A 15,620-nucleotide genomic window follows, 5' to 3' on the forward strand; every position below is an offset into this window, starting at 1 on the left:
ACCGAATCACTTTAGTAACCTCTCAAATGTGCTTGTTTGATTATTTTACCTTTCTTCTGCAAAAGTATCCTGTTTGTTTACAGTTTGTCAGGCTTGGAGATGGATGTGTTTTTTATTGAAATATTCTTCTAAGGTGTGTCCACTAAGATATAGTAGAATTAGTAAAAGTACAGAGATGAGACAACTTCCCTATGAGGAAAAGCTAAAGCAGCTCAGACTGTACAGTCTGGAGGGTCAAGATAAGAAAATTGGGTCATTAGGGCATAGACAGGGGGTGGGTAAGCAGAGTGGGCAGACTTGATGGGCTGTAGCCCTTTTCTGCCGTCATCTTCTATGTTTCTATGAGAAGAGGTGGCTCCGACGAGATATGATGGCAGTCTATAAAATACTGAGGAGTGGAGCAGAGCTGGTCGATGGCGAGTCGCATGTTTACCCTTTCCAAAAATACTAGGACTAGGGGGTATGTAATGAAGCCATTAAGTAGTAGATTTAAAACAGGAGAAAATTTCTTCACTCAACATATAATTAAACTCTGAAATTCATTGCCAGAGAATGTAGTGAAAGCAGTTAGCGGGGTTTAAAAAAGGTTTGGATAACTTCCCAAAAGAGAAGTCCATAAGCCATTATTAAGATGGATGTGGAGAAAGCAACTACTTATGCCTAGGATAAGCAGCATCAAATATATTTTACTCTTTGGGATCTTGCCAGGAACTTGTGACCTGGGTTGGCCACTTGGAACAGAATACTGGGCTTGATGGACCTGTTGTCTGTCCCAGTATGGCAGCTCTAATGTTCTAATAAAATCTAAACTCAACAAGCCTGATTTAAATATTAAGTATACAGGGAGGTTATGCCAATAGTTCACACAGAAAACCCTGCCCTGAATTTCCTCCAAAAATATTTCTTATGATGTTACCCTTCAATAGTTTTATTATATACAGTATACAGTAAAACCTTGGATTGCAAGTAACTTGGTTTGCAAGTGTTTTGCAACACAAGCAAAACATTTTATTAAATTTCAACTTGATATACAAGCAAGGTTTTTTCAAGTTTTTTTTCAAGTTTTTATTAGGATTTTATATACCGCCTATCAAGGTTATCTAAGCGGTTTTTACAATCAGGTACTCAAGCATTTTTCCCTATCTGTCCTGGTGGGCTCACAATCTAGCTAACGTACCTGGGGCTATGGAGGACTGAGTGACTTGCCCAGGGTCACAAGGAGCAGTGCGGGGTTTGAACCCACAACCCCAGGGTGCTGAGGCTGTAGATCCAACCACTGCGCCACACACTCCTCTTGCGATACTGGTACTTACAATATACACGCGTCATATCATCACAACTGAGCCGATGGTTCTTCTCTCTCTGACGCTGCGGGAGTGTAGTGACTGTTCTAAACGAGCGAGGTCTTGCAATACGAGTACATACAGTATACACGCGTCACATTGTCACAACTGAGCCGATGGTTCTTCTCTCTCTAACGCTGCGGGAGTGTAGTGACTGTTCTAAACGAGCGAGGTCTTGCAATACGAGTACATACAGTATACACGCGTCACATCATCACAACTGAGCCAATGGTTCTTCTCTCTCTGACGCTGCGGGAGTGTAGTGACTGTTCTAAATGAGCGAGGTCTTGCAATACGAGTACATACAGTATACACGCGTTGCATCGTCACAACTGAGCCGATGGTTCTTCTCTCTCTGACGCTGCGGGAGTGTAGTGACTGTTCTAAATGAGCGAGGTCTTCCAATACGAGTACATACAGTATACACGTGTCACATCGTCACAACTGAGCCGATGGTTCTTCTCTCTCTGACGCTGCGGGAGTGTAGTGACTGTTCTAAATAAGTGAGGACTTACAATACGAGTACATACAGTATACACGTGTCACATCATCACAACTGAGCCGATGGTTCTTCTCTCTCTGGCGCTGCGGGAGTGTAGTGACTGTTCTAAACGAGCGAGGTCTTGCAATACGAGTACATACAGTATACACGCATCACATCATCACAACTGAGCCGATGGTTCTTCTCTCTCTAACGCTGCGGGAGTGTAGTGACTGTTCTAAACGAGCAAGGTCTTGCAATACAAGTACATACAGTATACACGCGTCACATCGTCACAACTAAGCCGATGGTTCTTCTCTCTCTAACGCGGGAGTGTAGTGACTGTTCTAAACGAGCGAGGTCTTGCAATACGAGTACATACAGTATACACGCGTCACAACTGAGCCGATGGTTCTTCTCTCTCTGACGCTGCGGGAGTGTAGTGACTGTTCTAAACGAGCGAGGTCTTGCAATACGAGTACATACAGTATACACGTGTCACATCGTCACATCTGAGCCGATGGTTCTTCTCTCTCTGACGCTGCGGGAGTGTAGTGACTGTTCTAAACGAGCGAGGTCTTGCAATACGAGTACATACAGTATACACGCGTCACATCGTCACATCTGAGCCGATGGTTCTTCTCTCTCTGACGCTGCGGGAGTGTAGTGACTGTTCTAAACGAGCGAGGTCTTGCAATACGAGTACATACAGTATACACGCGTCACATCATCACAACTGAGCCGATGGTTCTTCTCTCTTTGACGCTGCGGGAGTTTAGTTCCTGTTCTAAACGAGCGAGGTCTTGCAATACGAGTACATACAGTATACACGCGTCACATCATCACAACTGAGCCGATGGTTCTTCTCTCTCTGATGCTGAGGGAGTGTAGTGACTGTTTTAAACGAGCGAGGTGCAATACGAGTACATACAGTATACACGCGTTGCATCGTCACAACTGAGCCAATGGTTCTTCTCTCTCTGACGCTGTGGGAGTGTAGTGACTGTTCTAAACGAGCGAGGTCTTGCAATACGAGTACATACAGTATACACGCGTCACAACTGAGCCGATGGTTCTTCTCTTTCTGACGCTGCGGGAGTGCAGTGACTGTTCTAAACGAGCGAGGTCTTGCAATACGAGTACATACAGTATACACGCGTCACATCATCACAACTGAGCCGATGGTTCTTCTCTCTCTGACGCTGCGGGAGTGTAGTGACTGTTCTAAACGAGCGAGGTCTTGCAATACGAGTACATACAGTATACACGCGTCACATCATCACAACTGAGCCGATGTTTCTTCTCTCTCTGACGCTGCGGGAGTTTAGTGACTGTTCTAAATGAGCGAGATCTTGCAATACGAGTACATACAGTATACACGCGTCACATCATCACAACTGAGCCGATGGTTCTTCTCTCTCTGACGCTGCGGGAGTGTAGTGACTGTTCTAAACGAGCGAGGTCTTGCAATACGAGTACATACAGTATACACGCGTCACATCATCACAACTGAGCCGATGTTTCTTCTCTCTCTGACGCTGCGGGAGTTTAGTGACTGTTCTAAATGAGCGAGATCTTGCAATACGAGTACATACAGTATACACGCGTCACATCATCACAACTGAGCCGATGGTTCTTCTCTTTCTGACGCTGCGGGAGTGCAGTGACTGTTCTAAACGAGCGAGGTCTTGCAATACGAGTACATACAGTATACACGCGTCACATCGTCACAACTGAGCCGATGGTTCTTCTCTCTCTAACGCTGCGGGAGTGTAGTGACTGTTCTAAACGAGCGAGGTCTTGCAATACGAGTACATACAGTATACACGCGTCACATCATCACAACTGAGCCGATGGTTCTTCGCTCTCTGACGCTGCGGGAGTGTAGTGACTGTTCTAAACGAGCGAGGTCTTGCAATACGAGTACATACAGTATACACGCGTCACATCATCACAACTGAGCCGATGGTTCTTCGCTCTCTGACGCTGCGGGAGTGTAGTGACTGTTCTAAACGAGCGAGGTCTTGCAATACGAGTACATACAGTATACATGCGTCACATCATCACAACTGAGCCGATGGTTCTTCTCTCTCTGACGCTGCGGGAGTGTAGTGACTGTTCTAAACGAGCGAGGTCTTGCAATACGAGTACATACAGTATACACGCGTCACATCATCACAACTGAGCCGATGGTTCTTCTCTTTCTGACGCTGCGGGAGTGTAGTGACTGTTCTAAACGAGCGAGGTCTTGCAATACGAGTACATACAGTATACACGCGTCACATCATCACAACTGAGCCGATGGTTCTTCTCTCTCTAACGCTGCGGGAGTGTAGTGACTGTTCTAAACGAGCGAGGTCTTGCAATACGAGTACATACAGTATACACGCTTCACATCTTCACAACTGAGCCGATGGTTCTTCTTTCTCTGACGCTGCAGGAGTGTAGTGACTGTTCTAAATGAGCGAGGTCTTTTGTATTAAAGATTTTTGGGTTGTGGAACAAATCGTCTGAGTTTCCATTGTTTCTTATGGGTAAATTCGCTTTGATAGATGAGGAGAGACTGGAAGCCCTGAATATGTATGCACTAGAGGAAAGGAGGGACAGGGGAGATTATGATTCAGACATTCAAATACTTGAAAGGTATTAATGTAGAACAAAATATTTTCCAGAGAAAGGAAAATGGTAAAACCAGAGGACATAATTTGAGGTTGAGGGGTGGTAGATTCAAAGGCAATGTTAGGAAATTCTACTTTACGGAGAGGGTGGTGGATGCCTGGAATGCGCTCCCGAGAGAGGTGGTGGAGAGTAAAACTGTGACTGAGTTCAAAGAAGCGTGGGATGAACACAGAGGATCTGTGGCAGTCTGGAGTTGGAGGGTGTGAACAGGAGGTATTTACAGATGTGTTTCCTCCAGGGAGCAGAGTGGTCTGTTTGGGACGTATGGGGGAAGTTTGGTTGAAATGTAGCTTGGTGCCATGTTATGTAGGGGTTTGGATGTTATTACTAGGCCCTTGAATATAGTTTGGTAATGGGTAGCCATACATATTAGATACAAATATTCCACAGAAAATACAAACTACATATATAGTGTTACCAAGTACAAATCTTTTCAGAGCAGTAAAAAATACCACCTTAAATGAGGAAAAAATGCGTGCCTGCACAAATGGGTCTTCAAGGCTTTCCAGAAATCATATATAACCTATACATTATGCAAAGAATTATGACACTCCACAATAATGGTGCAAAGCAAGAAAAGGCTTGTCTTTTAGTCGCTTGAGGTCTACCCTCAGAAAGGTAGATTGTGGCTCAGCACAGAGGGAATGATTGATCTCATGAACTGTCAGTAGAGCGTGCAGACACCCAGCATCTAGGTTTGGATGAGTCTTAACGTTTAGCATAATCCTCTTATATACAGTAACCAATGATGATGCATTAAGTCTGAGGTAATGTGGTCAGACCGAGACAATCCTAAAGCAAGTCTGACATCAGCAAAACATTGGAAGGTGGGGGGGAGTTAAGTTATTTTACCACAAGTTAGATCATTTTAGCACAGGGTACCATTTTATTATTAAAAAACCCTGTTTTAAAATAACCCATCTTGTGGTATCATAACCTGACTTAACAATAGCTTATGTTGTTAGCCTTCCCTCCCCCGACAGCTGTCTTTCTGTGCATCACCTTGCTAGAGTCTCCAATGACCTATTCCTGGCTAAATCCAAAGGCCTCTACTCCATCCTCAACCTCCTTGATCTGTCTTTAGCTTTTGACACTGTAGATCATCGCCTAAGTACTCACTTGGGCTTCAGGGCTCCGTTATCTCATGGTTTTCTTCTTTCCCATCACACTTTTAGCATAAGTTCTGGAGAACCTCCTCCACCTCTATTCTGCTATCAGATGGTGTACCTCAAGGCTCTGTCCTGGGTCCTCTTCTTTTCTTCATATATACTTCTTCCCTCGGTTCGCTAATCTCCTCCCAAGGCTTCCAGTATCACCTCTATGGTGATGACTCACAAATCTACCTCTCTATACCTGAAATTTCTACAGGAATCTAGATCCAAGTCTCAGCCTGCCTGTCTGACATTGCTACCTAGATGTCTCACTACCATCTAAAATTAAATATGGCCAAGACTGAACTTATCTTTCCTCTCCTCTTCCTCCATTCTCTATTTTTTGGGTAATGCTTTCATCTTCCCTGTCTTGTTAGCTCGCAACCTCATCTCTTTCCTTCTCTTCGTATATCCATCAGACTGCCAAAATCTGTCATTTCTTTCTCTCCATTGTTACTATAATCTGGCCTTTCCTTTCTGAGCACACCACCAAGACCCTCAGCCACGCTCTCTTCACCTCTTACCTGGGCTACTGCAACTTGCTTCTTACAGGTCTTCCACTAAGCCATCTCTCTTCCATTCCATTCCATTACATTAGTGATTTCTATTCCTCTATTACCTTGCGGTTCAAGGCGGATTACATCCAAACTAAAACAAAATTACATTCAAAATTTGAAGGAATAGAATAAGCGATGACATAGAATTTTTAAGGTAATATATGTTGGGTAAAGAGTTACCAAAGGGAAGTGGAGGACTTTAGGAGATAAGAATAGGGTGAAATTATGGGTTTTAGATAACTTTTGGTCGATAAAAGAGTATTAGAGAGATCTAAGGGTAAATAGAGTGTTGGATATTGGGTTGGGATTGGTTGTGCTGGATAGGTTTTATGTGTTTTTTGAAGAGTATGGTTTTAATGTCTCTCCTGAAGGCTTTGTAGTCTGTAGTCGAAGATAACAGAGTGGTGATTTGTCTGTCCGGTTTAGCTGCTTTGGAGGTTATTAGGTTATCATAAAGTTTTTTTCGTTTGACATCTTTGGATGATGGGTGAGTGAATAGTGAGTGGGATCTTCTGTGTCTTCCCTTCAATCTGTTCAGAATTCTGCTGCATACCTCATATTCCGCCATTGTCATTATGCTCATATTACCCCTCTCCTCAAATCACTTCACTGGTTCCCTGTCCAATTCTCTTATTGATCAACACCTGCTCAGTTTCTCTTCTCTCTTATCAATCCCTATATTCTTTCCTGGGATGTCAGACTCTGGCGGTATTCAGATCCATGCTGAAAGCCCACTTTTTTTGAAGCTGTGTTTAAGTCCTAACTCCAACCCATTTGTAAAGCACCCAAATGTACCTCATCATTCCCTTTGTAATTCCCCCCCTGAGCACCGTGTATAGATTCACTCTTTGTATCGTGTTTGCTCGAAAGAGCTTACAGTCTAATTATGACAGACAGAGATAGTATCTTGCGTGTTTAATGTATAGCACTGAATGCATCTGGTAGCACTAGAGAAATAATAAATAGTAGTAATATGTAGCCCTGTATATTTTTAATATAGGCTTTTCTTATTCATAAAATGTATTATAGTACAATTAGATAGATTGTGAGGCCACTGGAACAGACAGGGAAAAATGCTTGAGTACCTGATTAAATTAATGTAAACTCTTCTGAGCTCCCCTGGGAGAAAGGTATACAAAACTGAATGAATGAATAAATAAATAGTGCTCTAATGCTCTATCTATCATCTTTTGCTAAGGCCATAAACCAGGCCTTGTAAGACGAAAAGCTACTTAATTCATCTACCAAGTGTAGCCCTGTCCCCAGAAGGAGGAACTTAAATACTGGTGTATTAGTTGATCTGTTCTTTGGGTGAACTCTTCTACCCTGTGGTTTCAGACCTCTGCTGATGTGATGGCAAGAGCTATTCGAGAGCAGTTCTTCACCAGAGTCATGGAGCCCCAGCTAATGCAAACGTGAGCGGCCTCCTCCTTTTTTTTTTTTCCAATAGCAGCAAACTGAAGTATCCTTCTGAAGTTGTACATTTTCATCTTGTCCCTGTCCACCCTGCTTAGGTCAGAGATTGGGATTCTTACATCGACGGCCCTTCTGCATCGGATTGTCCGTCAGGTGACTTCAGAGGCTCTGCTGCAAGAAATTGCTGACTTCATTCTGGGAGCAGATCGGGAGGCGGAAACCCCGAGAGATATCAACAAGCATCCACTTCGGCACAGACTGATAGAGCACTGTGATCATATTTCAGATGAGGTAACTCAGTTAGCTTGTCAGCATGTTTGAAATATTCAATGGGAAGAACTAACTCTTAGGATTATATGCTTTTGGAAATCTGTTTTCAGTCTGCTGGCCAACATTGAACTTTATGTTTAAATCTATTTTATTAAATTTTCAATAAACCAACCAATATACAAACAGTCAAAACAAAGCAATACACAGTATACAAAGCCCCACCTACCCACCCACCCACCGCGCCCTCCCCCCCCTCCCCGGGAACAGCCACACCACCAAACAAAGCATGTGAGTAAATCAGTCTAACAAGCGATTTCTAGCTGTGAGCAACAAAGTAGAACAGAAAGGCATCCAACAACAAATAAATAAAGTACCCTGCTTAGAATCCAGGTCCGGAATAGCCTGGCGTTCATATCCCACCAGATGGATCATATGAGTAATGTAATGTAATGTAATTTATTTCTTATATACCGCTACATCCGTTAGGTTCTAAGCGGTTTACAGAAAATATACATTAAGATTAGAAATAAGAAAGGTACTTGAAAAATTCCCTTACTGTCCCGAAGGCTCACAATCTAACTAAAGTACCTGGAGGGTAATAGAGAAGTGAAAAGTAGAGTTAGAGGAAAAATAAAAATAAAATAAACATTTTAACAAGACAGCATTGATCTAAATACTTTGGAAGGTAGAAGAGAAGAGAGAAAGGAATAGAAGCAGAAGGGGGAGCCGTTGAACAGTAGAATTCTGGAGAAATTTAAATGATAGAAATAGAACAAAACAAAGACAAAAGGCAAAACAATAGATAAGATTAAAGATAAATCATAAGCTGGAAAGAAAAATAAAATAAAACTTTGTCTTCAATCCACGGTTTCAGCGTCAGTGATGAAGTGGAGCAAGTAAGTTTAGGAGGAGCGATTGACGTTTCCAGAAAGGGCTTCTTCAGGGAAGTGAGTCCGCCAGTGAGAGACAGTAGGAGTCTGCGGAGTCGACCAACATTGTAAGATAGTCTTTATACCCACTAAAATGGCCCTCTGAACAAAGGCAGTAACACCCGGTTTAACCGGGATCAGAGAAAGCTTCAAAGTAAAAAGAAAAGTCGCTGTAGGTGTCCAGGAGCAGTTCCAAAGGGACTGGATCAAGAGGCCGATACGCCGCCAATAGGCCCGAATGTGAACTTTAAAGGGCTAAGGCAACTGTTCTCGGGCAGATTTTCAACAACATTTAAGATTTCTTAACTGTTTAAAGTTACACCTACTATTCATTTGTTCAGAGTTGAACACATAATTTATAGAGAGAGGGGCTGAATTTTACTACCTTTTATTATGATAAATAGAAATAATAATTAAAAAAAAAAGATAAAATAACTTTTATCGAACCAACAGTACTTTTTTTATTTTTCAGCTCAGATTTATTTACTGCAAAATCATAACAGCTAAGTGGTTTACAAAGTTATTAAAATATGGGAAGAAAGAGTAAAATAAGGAAAGAACATAAAAGGAGGAGGGGAGAATGATATTGCCTTCGAAAGCTAATCAAAAATGCAATTTCCTGTTCCCAGAAGGCTTGCAATCGTAAGTTTGTACTTCAAGGCAATTGCACAAAGTCACAAGGAGAGACAGTGGGATTTGAACCCTGGCCTTCCTGGTTTTCAAGCTATCACTGTAACTATTAGGCTACTCCTTTTACATAGTAACATAGTAGATGACGGCAGATAAAGACCCGAATGGTCCATCCAGTCTGCCCAACCTGATTCAATTTAAAATTTTTTCTTCTTAGCTATTTCTGGGCAAGAATCCAAAGCTTTACCCGGTACTGTGCTTGGGTTCCAACTGCCGAAATCTCTGTTAAGACTTACTCCAGCCCATCTACACCCTCCCATCCATTGACGCCCTCCCCAGCCCATCCCCCACCAAACAGCCATACACAGACACAGACCGTGCAAGTCTGCCCAGTAACTGGCCTAGTTCAATATTTAATATTATTTTCTGATTCTAAATCTTCTGTGTTCATCCCAGGCTTCTTTGAACTCAGTCACAGTTTTACTCTCCACCACCTCTCTCGGGAGCGCATTCCAGGCATCCACCACCCTCTCCGTAAAGTAGAATTTCCTAACATTGCCCCTGAATCTACCACCCCTCAACCTCAAATTATGTCCTCTGGTTTTACCATTTTCCTTTCTCTGGAAAAGATTTTGTTCTACGTTAATACCCTTCAAGTATTTGAACGTCTGAATCATATCTCCCCTGTCTCTCCTTTCCTCTAGGGTATACATATTCAGGGCTTCCAGTCTCTCCTCATACGTCTTCTGGCGCAAGCCTCCTATCATTTTCGTCGCCCTCCTCTGGACTGCCCTCTCCTTTACCCTCCATCTTCCTGGGTAACAGAGATACTGAGGAAAAGAGTGGGATCAAAACAAATAACCTAGGGAGGACGTAACATGCACAGTGTAGCAGATACGATCCTAAACAAAGGTAAATAGCAGTAGCCGTAGTAATGAGGTGGTCTGCCCCGGGCGTGGTTTTGGTAGGGGCGCCAGCGCCTATCTTATTCTCTACCCCCCCCCCCCCGCTCCTTCCTTGACCCCCTTCCCTCCCCCTCGTACCTCTTTCATTTTCCTTGCGCTAGCAGCATTAGGAACTTTCTGTCTGCGTCAGTGTCACCTCTTTCTGATGTCCCTTCTGGACCCCGCGCCTTGGAAGTGATGTCAGAGAAAGTTTGTGATGTAGCTCCTGCCTGGAAAATTTTAAAGGTATGGGGGAAGGGAAGGGGGCTTATGCGGGACAAGGGGGTGGGTGGGAAGGACTGGGGAAGGAGCGCCACCAGACCTGGACGCCAGTCACCCTCACTACACCACTGGCTAGGACTTACAGAAAATGCAGCCTGACAGATAGACTATGTGCAAGTTTGACTTTAGCGTCTCGACATGACCTAAGGAGCCTCTCAGGAACTTGCCAGACAGACACTGCTTTTTCTGCTAGGACTTCTAATTAAGTACAGAACCTGCAGTTCATCAGTCACTGCATTACCCTTAGGACTGCTAACTTTTCATAATAACCAAGGACAAGCTGTGCGAGTCATTAGTATTGATTTTAGGGAACAGTTCAATGTGGCTGGCTCCAGAGCTGGCAGAAGAAAAGGGTCTACGGTCTTCAGTGACGGTGCTTTTTTTATTATTCAAGAGACAGAAAGAAAAAAGCCTCAGAAAACTGCAGTGTTATAGCTATTTAAATTTGTTTTTGATGATGTAATTATTAACTTCCCCTCCCCCTTCACCCTCAAGCTCATGTTCGTATCTGTAATTCGTCCATTTAACGTTCACATTTCCACTCCCCCTATAATAATTTATTTTAACCTTTCATTTTTAGCATTGTAAACCGGTCAGGTGCACGTCGATGGTCGGTATATTAAAATTAATTAAACTTGAATATTTCTTAATCATTGGCCAAGAAACCTACTTAAAGCAATGAATAAAGCAAAACTCTTATCTTGCATTCTTGACTGCACCGTAACAGTTTCTAAATCCAATAATAACCAGCTCTGAATCTCCCAAGATCCAACAGCAGCTGCCGTTTTTTCTACCATTATAATGGTATCAAGAATGCTTTACGTGCACCTATGCATTATGCAAAGAATCATGGCATTCCACAAGAATGGCGCAAAGCAAGAAAAGGCACCTCTGCCTATATGTTTACACATTAGTGATCAGGTAGAATTTTGGAATATACATGTGTATATCCATATATACCATTATTCTAGCACATACTTTATAGAATCATCCTCTTAGGGAGGAATTCAATAAATGGTGTTGAAAATTTGGTACTAAAACAAGCATTAAGCACTGTTCTAAGAAGGCAACGTCCTTTATAGCAGTATTTTTCAACCTTTTTACACCTATGGACCGGCAGAAATAAAATAATTATTCTGTGGACCGACATCGGTCCCTGGACCAGCGGGTGTAGAACACTGGGCTAAGTCGTGGGCCAGACCCCGCCCATCACTACCCAATCTCCACCCTAGACCCCACCCCCATAATAGTACTAATTGCACCTTACATGTCCCGTGCCTCATCTGGAAGCCTTCCCTCTGACGTTGCAACGTCAGAGAGAAGGCTTCCGGTTCAGGCGCAGGATGCCCTTAGGAGCCGCTGCCCATGGCTTTGTGCACTGAATCAGTTAGGAAGAGGGAGCTGGCTCGAAGATAACACTGCATCAATCGCACCGTGGACCAGCGGTTGAAGAACACTGTTTTGGGCCTGATGCACGTGCTGGCCCTGTGGACCGGTAGGAAATTTCTGTGGACCGGCGATTGAAGAACACTGCTTTATAGAATAACATTCAGGGCAGATCCCACACTTAATTTTGGGCCCTGTAGTTACACCTCCTAAAAACAGGTATAAATGCCAGGGCCCAACTTAGGCATGCTTTGGGTGAATTCTGTAAATCCACACCCGACTTTTTGGAATGCCCCTGGCCACACCACATTTTCAAATATGCACGATTGAAATTAGGCACCATGCAGTCTAGAATAGCTCACAGCAAGATGTACACCCAAACTACCATTCTTGGCGCCCAATTATTGATGTTTCCAAGCTCATCAATTTATTTGCACAAGCATCTCTGATGGGTGCACAATATATAGAATCCAGGGGTTAGTGCTTTCTGGTGTAGATTGCATTTATCTAGGTTTGCCAGGTGTCCAATTGTAGTTGTTAGAAATGATCACAATGGGGGGAAAAATGGATGGGGGGAGGGGGAAGGGTTTTTTGATTTGAACATTAAATAAGGTATATAGGAATGGGATTTATGGTAGGTTTTCTTGAATTTAAAGAATGTAATTGATTAGGGGGGAGGGGGATAAATTCTGATATGGAGTTTAACAGAATATTAAGTGTTGTATTTGAGTTTAAAATGCTATAAATGCTGTTACACTTATTGTAAGTTTAAAAAAAATGAATAAAGAACTGGGAAAAAAAAAAAATGATCACAATGCTGCTGCCTCACTGATGGGTAAAGTCGATCAGTTTGACCGTAATTTCTCCACTTAAAAGTTCTACATTGGCTTCCAGTTTTTTTCAAGTGCAATTTAAAACTTTGGTGTTGATTTTTAAGGTCCTGAGACGTAATGCTTCTGAATATGACTGTTTACCAGCTAATGCATCATTTGTCACCAGCTGGTATTTATGTGCAGTGCCATTTTAGATCATAAGAACATAATACTTGCCGCTGCTGGGTCAGACCAGTGGTCCATCTTGCCCAGCAGTCTGCTCACGCGGCAGCCCCCAGGTCAAAGACCAGCGCCCTAACCGAGACCAGCCCTACCTGTGTACATTCTGGTTCAGCAGGAACTTAACTAACTTTGTCTGGAATCCCTGGAGGGTGTTTTCCCCTATGACAGCCTCCGGAAGATTGTTCCAGTTTTCCACCACTCTCTGGGTGAAGAAGAACTTCCTTACGTTTGTACAGAATCTATCCCCTTTCAACTTTAGAGAGTGCCCTCTCGTTCTCCCTACCTTGGAGAGGGTGAACAACCTGTCTTATCTACTAAGACTATTCCCTTTGGTACCTTGAATGTTTCGATCATGTCCCCTCTCAATCTCCTCTTTCAATAGTTGATGTTGGAATATATCAACAATGTGCCAAGACTGTAATGTGTTTGAAAGTAGAGAATGACACGGTGACAAAATTCATCACCGTTCCCGTCCCCGCGGATAACCGCAGGAAACCATCTTCATGTCATTCTTTAAAGAGAGAGGGAAGAATCAGAGTATGAATGGCCACAACCACTGACCCGCAAGCTTTGCTTTGAAGAATGCTGGTGTAGAAGGACTGAGGTTGAAACAGACACTACAGAATGACAGTCTCTGGTATCCAGAGCAGATATTGTGATGTCATAATGCCTCATTCCACCAGTGCCTAAGAGCCAATCACATCAGTGATGTCACAATGGCTTCATTATCCTTGGCTCACATAAGAATCAGAGTATGAATGGCCACAACCACTGACCCTCAAGCTTTGCTTTGAAGAATGCTGGTGTAGAAGGACTGAGGTTGAAATAGACACTAGAAAATGACATGGGATTATGGGGACGGGAACGATGATAAATTTTGTCACCGTGTCATTCTCTATTTGAAAGTACCAGGGCTGTGTATATAAGCATGTAGTAAAATCAGCATATTTCTATTGCCCCCCTCCCCCCATGCAAAAGGCATCTGAAAAACATGAGAAACCTAAGCACTGGCATAGCGAGGGTGAGATGTGCCTGGGCAGTGGCATCCCTCCCCTGTCTCTTCTCTGCCTCCCCCCTCCCCAGTCGTGTGCCCTTTCCCTTACACCTTGCCCCTAACTTTCCGGGCACTAGCTGCATCACCAACTTGCTGCCCACTTCAGCTCTCCCCCTGACCACTTCCTAATCGCAGGACTCGGGTGTGACGTCAGGAGAGCCGATGATGGCGTGAGCAGCAGGTTTATTTATTTTATTTATTTATTTCGATTTCTATCCCGTCCTCCCAGTAGCTCAGAACGGGTTACAAGCCAACATTCACAATGGAAAACATTTTGGACAGTACAAGACTATATAGCAACTTAAGTACAGGAGAGTGCAAAAAGGAGGGAGAATATATGGGGGACAAGGGGTAGTTTGCAGTTAGAATTTCAGTTGAAGAGAAGGGTCTTTACTGCTTTCCAGAAGGTCATCAGAGAGTTCTGTAGTCTGATTTGTGGGGGGAGTTGGTTCCAGAGATGGGGGATGAAGTGGCTGTATGAGTGTTTGTGGGCGGTTTCTGACTGGAGGGACCTTCCTGGGGGGATGCATAGGCGCTTCTCTTGTTTCAGAGCAGAGGAGGCGGGTGGGGGTGTACACGGTTAGCTTGGATCCTATGTATGCTGGGGGGGTGGCGTAGATTCTTTTATGTGCTATCATCAGGGCCTTGAAAGCACAGCGTTGGTTGATCGGGAGCCAGTACTCTGCGCGGAGGGCTGGGGAGATAGGGTCATGGTAGGAGGCGGATTGCTGTGTTTTGACCGCGCTGGAGATGTTTGAGATCTTTTTTGGCCATTCCATTAAATAGGGAGTTACAGTAATCCATCCTGGAGAGAACATAGGCGTAGAGGAGTTGGCTAGGTCAGGTTTGGAGATGTAAGGTTTGATTCTTCTCAGTTGGCGGAGGTAGTAGAAGGAGGTGGAGGCTATTTGAGATATGTGGGTGGATAGGGACAGGTGGCCGTCTAATGTTACTCCTAGTAGATGCACGCGCCATTGAAGAGCTAGGGGTGCGGTGTGGGGGAGGAGTGGGCGGAGAGGAGGAGGGATGCTGGTGCCCCCATCAAGATGGCGCCTGGAGTGGACTCCCCCTCCCCCCTTTACTACCCCACTGCATATAAGAGATTAATTTCAGGCTCACAAACCGCTGCTGTGGTATATGTGGAAACCCAGAATATTCTAAAAGGGTGCCTATGATGCAGAAACCAATTCCCCAAGAATCAGCACATTTAGGAATTAAAGTCCGTGAGTCCCCTTGCCATGGATTCTTTTGTCTTCCTAATTACTATTAGTATAAATCATAAACCAGCAACAATATCTCATTTTTGGTTGCAATCTCCTTTCCACCCAAGGGAAATAGTTGGAATTCTGTGTTGTAAGACTGAGTTTCTTATGCATTGAAATCCAAGGCCACTGAATTACCCAGACAAGGATAGTCACATGATATAAACCATTTTTTGCAAAT

The 15,620-nt window shown here is 43.6% G+C and overlaps 1 protein-coding gene across 1 annotated transcript in view; it reads left to right on the top strand.

Moving 5' to 3' along the window:
- Positions 1-15,620, top strand: part of FAM160B1 (family with sequence similarity 160 member B1) — a 118,892-nt gene that overhangs the window by 71,536 nt on the left and 31,736 nt on the right. Inside the window, exons 9-10 of the mRNA XM_033942067.1 lie at positions 7,550-7,626; positions 7,726-7,918. Coding sequence (XP_033797958.1) covers positions 7,550-7,626; positions 7,726-7,918 — 270 coding nt within the window. The remainder of the gene's footprint in view (positions 1-7,549; positions 7,627-7,725; positions 7,919-15,620) is intronic.

Source organism: Geotrypetes seraphini, chromosome 4 (assembly GCF_902459505.1).
Source record: "Geotrypetes seraphini chromosome 4, aGeoSer1.1, whole genome shotgun sequence".
Taxonomy (NCBI): Eukaryota; Metazoa; Chordata; class Amphibia; order Gymnophiona; family Dermophiidae; genus Geotrypetes; species Geotrypetes seraphini.